The sequence below is a fragment of the Nanorana parkeri genome, unplaced genomic scaffold (genome assembly GCF_000935625.1).
Source record: "Nanorana parkeri isolate BGI_ZX_2015 unplaced genomic scaffold, ASM93562v1 scaffold58, whole genome shotgun sequence".
NCBI lineage: Eukaryota > Metazoa > Chordata > Amphibia > Anura > Dicroglossidae > Nanorana > Nanorana parkeri.
In genome coordinates, this window is record NW_017306326.1 from 2,714,633 (window position 1) to 2,726,990 (window position 12,358).

General features: G+C 44.6%; 1 protein-coding gene across 13 annotated transcripts in view; it reads left to right on the plus strand.

The window, feature by feature from the left end:
* Nucleotides 1-12,358, plus strand: part of CELF4 (CUGBP, Elav-like family member 4) — a 965,736-nt gene that overhangs the window by 910,001 nt on the left and 43,377 nt on the right. For 5 of the 13 annotated variants that reach the window (XM_018576164.1, XM_018576156.1, XM_018576160.1 and 2 more), the window contains 2 exons: nucleotides 1,817-1,882; nucleotides 9,311-9,391. In XM_018576164.1, coding sequence (XP_018431666.1) covers nucleotides 1,817-1,882; nucleotides 9,311-9,391 — 147 coding nt within the window. Of the gene's footprint in view, nucleotides 1-1,816; nucleotides 1,883-3,130; nucleotides 3,134-9,310; nucleotides 9,392-12,358 lie in introns of all 13 variants that reach the window. The other 8 variants (XM_018576168.1, XM_018576167.1, XM_018576169.1 and 5 more) reach the window with 3 other exon arrangements.

Here is a 12,358-nt window from a genome sequence, read left to right on the forward strand (position 1 = left end):
AGGGTATGGCACATGCCCCGGGTGCCCCTTGAAGAGGGGGCGCCACTCCATGCGGCAGCGAAAATTTGCCAACTCATACTCTCCCATCTCCCCATCAGGCTTTTAGCAACCAGGAACATTCTGGCCGGTGTCTCACCCAGTTTCTGGCAACCAGTGAAGACAGCGGGGTGGGATGCGTCCCAGGTTGCTAAGATCTGGGCAGGGAGACTCTTTTCAGTGTGGGATGCTCTGGCCATCTTCCCAGCAGGCGGAGAGATGTTTATATGGGATGGACGCTGGCCATATCATCTCAGAGCATCCCATGGCCCTTACACATCTCCCTGCCCAGCTCCTTGCTACTTGGGATTCTCTGGCCAGCATTCCACCCAGCTCCTGGCAACCAGTGACATCACTGGTTGCCAGGAGCTGGGCAGGATGCCAGGGGTGCAATTTGTTGTAGATACTCCTCTGACCAGGTCCCACCCTTCTATTTTAGTATTCCTGGTAGAACTTTTAAAGGAAGCGCTCAGGCTGTTCATTTTGTACCATATCATCTCATCAGGCAAAGGGGCTACCGGGAGCTTCTCAACCCATTCTGCACAAATACAACTACCAAAGTATTACAGGGGACATCATCTTACTAGGGCACTTTGGTGAGGGAGATCTCCTTTTATTCTGGGTAGATTTCCTCTCACTTTCTGTTGTCTCACCAGGACAGGAAGTGAGAGCAAATCTTCCAAGTGCAGACATAGACACAAGTAAGCATATCATCAGAGGTTCTTTCCCTTCCCTGGTTTGGCATGGGGTGCCCTGGCAAGCAAACATGGCTCACTGATTTATATGTAACCCTAACTCCTTTAATCTATATCCCCCTGAATGTTTGCGGTTCTCACTTATCCAGGTCATGGTAGTGCTAATATTAGTTAGTCATATCCAACCAGACTTGTTCTGTGATGCTGACACTTTGTCGATCATCCAAGCCACTTCAATTCAAGTGAGCACCAGGAAGATACACCAATATTTATACCCACACAAGTAGCACAGACATCCTTATTCAATCTCCATTGAATGTGTCAAGGCAGATGTTGATTGTGCAAGTACAGGCTTGGAGATTTGAGAGTTGTGGAACCACCCTGTTTCAGTTGGCATGTCTGCATAGGTGGTAATCCTTTGAGTCACATGGCTGAAGTTGGCAATTGTTATCAAATTGCCAGGGTAGAGATGTTGAAACAGAATTATATGTGATAGACAGGCAGTGTTGAAGGCCCCTACCCCTGTTCCTGGATGGTTGTTGCATTTTGTTGTAAATGGCCTTTTTCACACTACTTCCAAAAAGAGAACAACTGGTTCAGAAGAAGTGTGCAAGAGGCCATCTATGTCAAACTGGAACAACCATCCCTGAACATGGAAGGGAGCTCTTGACACCTTCTAACTTTCAAATGTAATGCCGTTTTAACATATCTACCCCGATGATTTGACAACAACGTACACCTCCATCAATGTGACTTGAATGATTGACACATAGACAGACTTCTTGGCAACAAGAATGGGATTATCCAACTAGAACATGGTGGTTCCACAACGTTCACACCTTCCATCCTGTGCTTGGGCAATCAACAGCTACACATTCCATGGTGCTTGGATGAAGATGATTGACTTATCCACCTGACACTCATTAAAACTGAAGAAACAGCTTGGAGATCTTACAAAATGACTTCAACATCACCGAACAAGTCCAATGGAATGTAACGGAATGTTTCTGAAGTCCATGTGCTGTATTGTACTGAGCAGTTACATGCATCTGATTACTAATACTTTGTTACCTTTGTTTCCACAGCACAGAGCCCCACCTCGGCAGACCCCCTGCAGCAAGCCTACGCCGGAGTGCAGCAGTACGCAGGTCGTTAGTATTAACACTTTCTCCTAATAATTATCTACCTCTGTCTATAAAGGAACCCGGCAAGGGTGGCAATAAGGGATCTTCCTAGGCCGACATGTATCCAGAGTGTACATTCTGGGGCTCCTGTCATCCCCATCATAGTGATTCACTGAACTGGAAGAGCCAGCAGCGCAGAGTCACTGGCTGCATGCCTATTCCCCCTCAGTGACTGACTTGGTGGTGGATCAGGATGACACCACCTGAGACAAGTCAGCCACGCAGCTCCCATATTCCTTTTTTGATACATTTTTCTCTGTTCACGTGTTCACTTTAAGCCTCATAATCATCCATTCCTTCCTGCTCTGTTTCTAAAGAGTAAGCAACTCAACGTGTTGTAGGTGGTGTTTAAAGTGGCTCCCCATCCACAGTTTTAATAGCAGTGATGCTATGACATTGAGGGAGCTGTCCACATTAATTAAGGCTGAATGTAAAGGTAGATAAATAATAAATATTGCCGAGCTCCTTCTGAAAATTCTATTGGCTTGTTGTTTTGAGCCTCCGGACTTAAAGCCCAGCTAAAGCCATATTGGTCATGTGATGACTCTGATCCAAAGTTGTTGTTTTTTTAGCTTTGGATAGAGTCAGAAAGATTTAGAATAGTGGCATAACTATAGACATAGCAGCCCACACAGCTACTATGGAGCCCAAAGGTGAGAAGGGGGCCACACTAGGGAGGATGTCTGATATCTCCATTCCAGAAAAGCTGATGTCAGAAATGCATGATCATGCTTTGGGATCAGGCTGTTGCTAGTCCATCCCTACTGTCTGTGTGTAGATGAATTGTCTTTAGAGCTTCTGGTCATCCAGGCCAGCACTTTGGTCAACCCTGTATACCCAACACAGTGTTACTGAGACTGAAAAATCCCAATGGAAGTGAGGAGACACAGAAAGGAATCATATTCTATTAGAGGTTCCTTGCTCTACAAGAAAATATGTTTTAATTGCCAACTCCAGTGAAGTCCACCCAATGCAGATTCATGTGATGGGATGGACCAAGGGCAGGACTGAGTCTAGCTGTGCAAGTTGGAATAAACAACTTTTCAACATGACTTCTAATGTGCGGCTGGATCTTTTTTACTATGGGGGTGGCAACAATTCTGCCCTGCTCCTGAATTCAGAGCAGAGCTGTCACTCGCATGTAGAATGTGCCTGCTTGCACTACAGTTCCAGGAACTCGGCAGTAATGGTGGGAGCTCCTCATAATGGGAACAGCAGGTGTACAGACCCGGGAACTCAGCACATGGATGATGGAAACTAAGGATGCACCGATACCGATACTAGTATCGGTATCGGTGCCAATACCAGGTACTTGGGCGAGTACTTGTACTCGCCCAAATGCTCCAATACCTTTCCCGATACCGGAACTTCCAGTCAGAGGGAGATTTCCTCTGACTGGCAGTGCCGCGAGGGAACAAGGAGCCCGCTTCCCAGCCAATCAGGAAGCCGGCTTCCTGATTGGCCGGGAAGTGGACTTGATGCTGTTTGGCCAGCTCGATGCCGACTAGTGAGGAAGCTGGTTTCCCAGCCAATCAATATTTAGCCGGCCAAACAGCATGGAGCCGCCTTTCCGGCCAATCAGGAAGCTGACCGGCGGGTAATGTTTCCTGATTGGCCAGGAAGAGGGCTCCATGCTGATTGGCTGGAAAGCAGACTTCCCAGCCAATCAGCATCAATCTGGCCAAACAACATCAAGTCTCCTGGCTCCCTGATTGGCAGTAAAGCCAGCTCGATGCAATCAAGAAACTGGGCAGCGGGTAATGACAAGCTGCCCGGCCTCCTCATTGCCCGGGAAGCTGGCTCTATGCTAGCAGAAGCACCAGTATCAGTACTCCGTATTGGTGAGTACCGAAATATAAATATTGGTATTCGTAACTCGATACCAAAAAAACGGTGTCGGTGCATCCCTAGTGGAAAACCCCCATAATGGGAACAGCAGGTGTAAAAAACCCAGGAACTCAGCTCAGGGATGGTGGAAGACCCTCATAATGGGCCTAGCAGGTGTGCAATCCCGGGAAATCAGTGCAGGGTTCATAGGAACCCCTCATTAAAGGGCACAGCAGGTGTGCAGACCCAAGAAATCAGTGCAGGCTTGGTGTGGACCACTCATAATAGGCAGAGCACGTGTGCAGACCCCATAACTCCCCACTATAGTACCCCAGAGACTGTCAGAAGGGTTTGTTGCTCCAGCATCTACCAACTGAAACGTTTTCTAGTGCATTAAACTGCCCTTCAGATTCCTTTCAGAAGTATCAGTCTTGGTTGGAGTGGTCATATACTGTATATATCATAGTTGTTTTCCACATCAGAGAACCCCAATCCGCAGCATAATAGCATCATCCCCCGTGTATTAACCCGACACGTGCGGCTGCCAGCAATGTATTGGCTTTATTTTGGGCTGAGAGGTAATTCTCTGTGACCTGAAGTCTCCAGCCTCAGCTGAAAAGCAGCTTTCCACCGCAAGGTCAACGATGGCCCTCGCCTCGTATTGTGTTACATTGTTATAGACGATCCCCTGGCAGCCTGCTGACCCCGGTGTCACCGGGTTTCTAATCTCCTCGCTGACCTTTGCCTGCCAAAATGGCTTTCGGTGAACCACACAATCAAAAATCAATAGCTGTGCCTCGGCGATTGCAAGCGCTGAACATACACCTATTCACCGCACCTATCAGAGTCATTGCCCGCCGTGACATCTCGGTTATGGCTCCCGAGTAGAAGAGACAGTCAGAGCAAATGGGAACTTTGTATGAAAAAAATGATCCTTGCAAGAAAGTGAAATATTCACACATGGGCCTATGAAAAGGGCATCGATGATGTGGACAGGAGGACATTTACCCAGTGCGGCCAAAATATAAAGTGGAAATGTCACCAGCACACCATAAGAATTCAGCAAAAGTCCATTTAATGACAAATTGCCATTCAATTACAAGCGCTTTCGGGGCCTCAAGGGTACCCCTTCATGAGCCTGATAAATGGGTACCTTTGAGGCCCCGAAAGCACTTGTAATTGAATGGCAATTTGTCATTAAATGGACTTTTGCTGAATTCTTATGGTGTGCTGGTGACATTTTTGCTAGTTTTGAGTTGTTCGTGGTGCCGTCCGTGGTCGCTACAAGCACCCACCTGCTTTCGCAGGTACACTATTGTTCCGGTAAGGAGTGCAGCTGGTTACCTACTCCAAAATGAAAGCGGGCCTATCATCAGAAATATTTTTGAATATCAAGTGCACATATACAATGTAAAGTGTCTGTAAAATACTTCCAGGTATTTAGTCCCTCTTACAGAGGTCACAGGACTCCCCCCGACAATGCCTTCATCTGCTTTTCTCTCCAGGAGGATGGAGCCATTTTTGCTTAGCCATCATCCAGGGTCACCATCTACTTCCTGGACTGAGATGCCGGCTCAGAGACGGCACAATTATGTAAATCCTGGTGTCTGTGCAGTTCTTGTTCACAAATATCTGGCACAGATCAGACCCTGCTGTAGCCTCTCACCTTGTCAGTTTCTACATAGTCACAATATAGTAGACATGTAAGCTGCGGAAAAGTTTGGTTCGGTTTGGATATTTCGGGATTCTGATCCGAATTTCAATTTGTTTCGGGTTTCGGATTCAGACGAAATCCGAATTTCGTTCGTTTCAGATGAGTTTACGAATATTGGTTGCGAATACCACAGAAAAACCATATACAGAGATTAATACTAAAGCTGAATCTCCTAGACCCGAATGGCATTCGGGATCCAAATTTCCGAATTGGTTTCGGGGGCTCCCGAATGCCATTTGAGTCTAGGTGCCTCAGCTTTTAGTGATATATGTATATGGCTCCCAGACCCGAATGGCATTCGGGAGCTCCCAAGTGCAATTCGGAAATTCGGATCCCGAATGCCATTCGGATCTAGGAGCCTCAGCTTTAGTATTATATGTATATACTGTATATGGCTCTCATGTTGCCGTAACCAAAATTTGTGTTCAGACCCATTCGGATGCATTAAACCGAAAAACACATCTGAGTGGCCAGAAAAGTCACATGTCCGATTCAGTTTAGTTTTTGAATGAAATTCGGATGCGATCTGAAATTCAGAACGGAAATTCGGATTCGGATGCATTGGGATTTGGAAATCCCAAAATTAAATAATCTTTGGCTATGGTCGGGCCTTAACCTTTTAGACTAACCTAACCCCAAACCATAAACTTAAAATGAATCTAAAGCACAAAGTTTTGGATTGAATAGTGAAGGGTTAGAACCTCTGTTAGCATTTTAATGTTTTCTGTGGACCTGCTGGGAAGATTCACCTTCTCCATTTGCCCAAGTGACCATTGTCACCGTGGTTGGAAAGTCAAAAAAAAATCCAAAATGATGAGTTTTCATTAGAACAGGAACAGAGGAGGAATCTTCCAGTGGGGACACTTGAAGGAGAGATTCCCTCTCACTTTGGAGAGATTTCTGTTGTATCTTCAGGACAGGAAATAAAGGGAAATCTCCCCAATGATACACAGATGGATACAAACAAATAGTCATTCTAACCACTCTATACTCTATCTAAAATGAAAAATAAAAGTTTTGGCTTTAGATACCAAGACAGTTTGGACAATTTCATGCTCTCAACTTTGTGGGAACATTTTGGGGATGGCCCCTTCCTGTTCCAACATGACTGCGCACCAGTGCACAAAGCAAGGTCCATAAAGACATGGATGGGGGAGTTTGGGGTGGAGGAACCTGACTGGCCTGCACAGAGTCCTGACCTCAACCCGATAGAACACCTTTGGGATGAATTGGAGCGGAGACTGCGAGCACGGCCTTCTCCTCCAACATCAGTACCTGACCTCACAAATTGTCCAACATTCCCATAGACACACTCCTAAACCTTGTGGACGCCTTCCCAGAAGAGGTGAAGGGGTTATAGCGGCAAAGGGCGGAGCAAACTCAATACTGAACCCTACGGACTAAGACTGGGATGCCATTAAAGCTCATGTGTGTGTAAAGCCGGCGTCCCAATACTTTTGGCAATATAGTGTATCTTTTAATCTCTTAGGGTCCATAAGGACTTATTTAGTCCAATGTATGCTGCGGCCAAGAAAGTGCAACTTTTTTTTTTTTTGACGTTTTTTTTTAACCACCACAGGGTACCAAAACATATGGTATGCTCATTGCAGGCCACACGTTGTGCATTGGCTGCTACTGTACTCATACATTGGGATGCCATTAACATAGAGCCATGCCCTTTGCAATGCCGAATGGACCCCTAAATGCCCGACCTAAAGGCGAAAAAGGTATTAGCACCAAATCCTTAGAGTCCAACACCGGATGCAAGAGCGATAAGTTGCTCCTCTTAATCTTTCCTGGTTATTAAGCAAAAGGATCGGCATAATACCCAAGCAAATAGCATTTTTAGAAGGAGCCCGGCATGACAGCCTACCAGTCCATCAGATACGAGTTCCTATATCACCCTCTCTATTCACCAAACGTCAGCCAGAAGGAAAGAATTCGCTTTTTTTTTTTGCACTCAAAGCCAACATTGGGATGGGGGAGGGTGGAAAAAAAGATTCAAAATGCATAAAAAATACATTAAAGAGGAAAAAATATGAGTCAATGTTAATTATTTTGCGATCACGGTCGATCACCAGCGGACCCATCTCGGCAGTTTTATTAAACCTGGCATGCCACGCTCGGAAACATAAATATATTTATGCAAGTGAATTTTGTTAGCCCATAAACACTACATTAAAAGGAATGCTTCCGAAATGATTGTGATTACAACAGCTGGCACCGCTCAGGGCCGGCGCCTGGCCAGAGGCGGCCAGCAGAGGGCAGCAAAGATAACGCATTTCCCCATCTCGCAAATTGTCAACGCAGGCATAGAGAATGGTGCTGAAAACAAAAACCTAGTGAAGTGCCAGCGTGAAGAATTGGCATTTAAACCTGCGCTGAACATGATTATAATCTGACACCGTGCATAATCCTTTCCTTTAGCGTTTCCAGAACTCCATCGAATGGCGCAAAAGACGTAGACGAGAGCGGCACGTCACCTAAATGCAGCAATTTGCATCCATTATTCCTGAGTACACGGGATTAATATATGTTATTAAGGGGGTTTTTTGGGGGTTTTTTTTCCCTGTGCCAGATCCCGTGTGCTGTACTGTACTATTAGTTTACAGGGTTTGCACTCAACTGTTGTACAATATAATTGGCAGCTTGGAGAACCGGCAATAAGCTTATAACATGGCATTACACCGCACTGAGCTGCTTGAAGAGGGGGGAGGTGTCAGGTGTGTGGGAGCCAAAGGACTCAAATTAAAAGCTTTTTATTTAAAAAAATGTAAAAAAACAATGAAAGTAACACAAGGAAATTTTCCATGTTCTTCCTTTGCGGAACATGGGTCTGAAAATTGGCATGGGTGGTTATTTGGTGTGGGATCACCTGCATAAACGTTTCCCGCACATAACATTTCTGCAATGATACTTTATATGTTTTCACTGTCGTTTTTTTTATGTGGAACTGGTGGCTTTTGCATTGTGATGTTTCAGAGTTGTAATGATTATAACCAAAAGCATAAAAAATGTCCTCTTATCCTACCCCCAGCCTTTATCCTAAATGCTGAACCTAACCTAAATGTAACCTTAGAGCCAACTATAACCCTCAAACTAACCTCTTAACTTCCACCCCTAAATCCAAACACAACGCAGGAAACGGGAATACTAAATCTAACCATGACGCTAAATTTATTGTTGTACTCAACCTGACTTCTCAACCTAACTGCAACCTTAAACCTCAAGACCTAACCATAGATCCCTACCTTAAACCTTCTTAACCATAACCTGTGAATGTAGCCACAACCTTTTAGACGTTATCTAACCCTCAACCCTAATGCCCATACCCAACAGAAATCCAAAACCAGCAAGTATGGCCACATAACACTATCCCTAACCCTAAAAAAAATTCCTCTAATGCTACCCCCGGACCATAAACTTAAATACTAAACCTAACTGTAACCCCTAAATGTAACCTTAGAACTAACCATAACTCTCAAACTAACCTCTTAACTGCAACCCCTAAACTTCAGAAACCATCATCCTCAACCAAGAAACGTTGCCACAGCCCTGAAGTATAACAGCCTAGGCCTAACTATAACCTTCAACCCAAGCCTTAATTGCCTAACTGCTAGACCTAACTGAAACCTTTAACTCAACCCCTAAAACAAACCATACCCCGCAGCCTTAACCCATAAACTTAGACCTTAATTGTAACCTATGTGAAAACCTTCAGCCTAACTCCTAAACCTAATCAAAATCCTCAACCTTAACCTGTAAATCTAGTCTGAACCACAGCATCTAGACGCAATCCAACCTTTAACCAAGTTGCTGACAGTTTGCCTTTTTTCTTCCTGTTCCCCCAATAGCTGCTTATCCTGCTGCCTATGGACAGATCAGTCAAGCATTCCCCCAGCCACCACCCATGATCCCACAGCAACAGCGAGAAGGTAAGCAAACATATTACATGGAACCATAATTTGAAAATGTTTTTCTTACATCCAGAAGTCAGTCCAGGTAGTTTCAGGTATTAAAGGGGTCTGGTGGGCTCAGTCATCCTTTGTCCCATACGCCTCCCATACTTCCTGAATCGGATCACACCATAGCACTCAACGGGGGGACAAGGCACCCAACACACCCATGCTGATAGAGTTACAGTCTCCCCAAAGGAAACAGGCACAGTAACATAAACACTTTATTAGCAGAGTGGATAAAGGAAAGAGTCTTTGTAAGGTTTTCATTGCTGCCTTTGCCCTTCTGTGCCAGTAACCCCCCAACCCCCCCACCACCGCCACCACCTCATTGTTTTGTACTGGTGTACAGTGGAGCAACAGGCAGCAATAAATGCCATGCAAAAGTCTTAATCCTTCCCTGTGCCATTCAAAAATGAAAGAAAAATAATAAGGCTGGAGTTGAGCTAAAGAATAACTATTACCACCTGTTATCACAACATATTGGTTTTTGGTGGAGTTGTGCTTTTTTAGGACTTAGCACCTCACTGACCCCGATTCTAAGTGAGTTCCGATTGACCCATCTCTTGTGTATTCACCCCGAGAATTGATTAAATAACCACTGTGGCAGATCCATGTTTTCACTCTGTGTTCCGCCTTGGTCAGCTGCCTATCAATTGTCTCTAACCTGCTAATGACTTGTACAGGACACACTTTGTTCTGTCTTACATGGAGCTCTCGCGGCATCAATCTCCGGGCTGCCGGGATGAGCTGAGGTTTAATCAATAGCAGCAGAGCAAGTGATGAGGTAATAGGACTCGGCTGGGAAGAGGCGCTAAGCTGGAGAGAGAGAGATACCTGATTACCGCTGAGCCTTGCTAATAGATGGTGCCGTATCCAGGGCTGGCGGGAATGAACACTCGGAAAATCAAATCAGGCCGCACGGTCCAGTCAGCTGCTGTAATGGTCATGGGCAGAGAAAGAAAAAAAAATGGTATTTTGTTAGAATACAAAAGGCCAATTAGAAGACATATTGACCGGGGAAAAGATTTCAATGAAACTGATTTAGCCTTGGCTAACATTTTATCAAAATTAGTCGTAAATTTTACCCTGCAGACTACTTAGTAGAAAAAACAATTGGTGCTGACATTATGATCACCTAACTTTGTAGGTAAACAAAGGTTTAGGGTTAGTGCTAGGGTTAGCATTAGGGTAGACATTAGAGTTAACGTTACAGTTTGCTTGGGGTTAGCATTAGAGTTAGTGTTAGGTTTATCATTAGGGTTAGCACTGTTGTTAGCATTAAGGTTAGCATTAGGGTTAGTAATAGCAGTAGGGTTATTAATAGCATTAGGGTTAGTGTTAGCGTTAGCATTATTGTTAGGGTTAGCATTAGGCTTAGTGTTAGGGTTAGCATTAAGGTTATCATTAGTGTCAGTGCCAAGGGTAGCATTAAGGTTAGCATTACGTTTAGTGTTAGAGTTAGCATTAGGGTTACTGTTAGGGCTAGTGTTAGAGTTAGTATTAAGGTTACAATTAGGGTTAGTGTTAGGGTTAATGTTAGGAGTGGCATTAGGGTAAGGGGTAGCATTAAAGGAGAACTATGATGTGAGTGCTTTTTACTCATCCTCATAGTTCTAGCCGACCTGTGACAATGAAACTGTCACAGGTCGGCTCAGTAGATCGGGAAGTGAGCCGACTTCTCGATCTTGTCACGGCAGAGAGCCGTGACAGGGGAGGGACTGGATTCCCCCCTCCCCGCTCCGATCCTCCAGCGCTGACTGGCGGAACGGACGGGGGAGGGAGTGGGTACAGCTGGCTCTGCCTCTAGATAGGCAGAGCCAGCTGTTACTCACACAGCTGGGCGAATCCAGACATAATTGTCGGGATCCGTTTCAGCTGCGGCGTCTCAGTATACCGCAAGCTGTAGCTCGCGGTATACTGAGCTTAGGGTGACGGGAGGACGCTAGTTTGTGTCCTCCCATTACCCTAAGGAGAACAATGAGGAAAAGCCCTAACCCCATAGTTCTCCTTTAAGGTTAGCTTTAGGGTTAGATTTAGGGGTAGCATTAAGGTTAGCTTTAGGGTTAGTGTTAGGGTAGCATTAAGGTCCGTGTTAGGCGTAGCATTAAGGTTAGCTTTAGGGTTAGTGTTAGGGTTAACATTAAGGTTAGCATTAGGGTTAGGGTAGCATTAAGGTTAGCTTTAAGGTTAGTGTTAGGGTTAGCATTAGCAGTATAGTTAGCATTAAGGTTAGAATTGGGGTTAGTGCTAGCAATAAGGTTAGCATTAGCATTGGTGTTAGAGTTAGAATTAAGATTAGAATTAGGGTTAATGTTAGGGTGGCATTAGGGTTAGTGTTAGGGGTAGCATTAAGGTTTGCATTAGTGTTAGAATTAAGATTGGAATTAGGGTTCATGCTAGGAGTAGCATTAGGGTAAGGGTTAGCTTCAGGGTTAGTGTTAGGGGTAGCATTAAGGTTAGCTTTAGGATTAGTGTTAGGGGTAGAATTAAGATTTGCATTAGTGTTAGAGTTAGAATTAAGATTAGAATTAGGGTTAATGTTAGGGTGGCATTAGGGTTTGTGTTAGGGGTTGCATTAAGGTTAGCTTTAGGATTAGTGTTAGGGATAGAATTAAGATTTGCATTAGTGTTAGAGTTAGAATTAAGATGAGAATTAGGGTTAATGCTATGAGTGGCATTAGGGTAAGGGTTAGCTTCAGGGTTAGTGTTAGGGGTAGCATTAAGGTTAGCATTAGAGTTAGCTCCTCAATATCTAATAACAAGTCTCCAGTTAACATGGCTTTTTTGCCTAAAAAGAGGAGTTCTGATGGATCTTTTATTTCATGATATGGAGAATGCAACAGGGATATGGATGAGCAACAAAATTAACCAATTTCATCTCTGCTTCAAATTTCACCATATGAACTGCTTAGGTGAAAATATTTTAGGTTAAAAGTACATGGC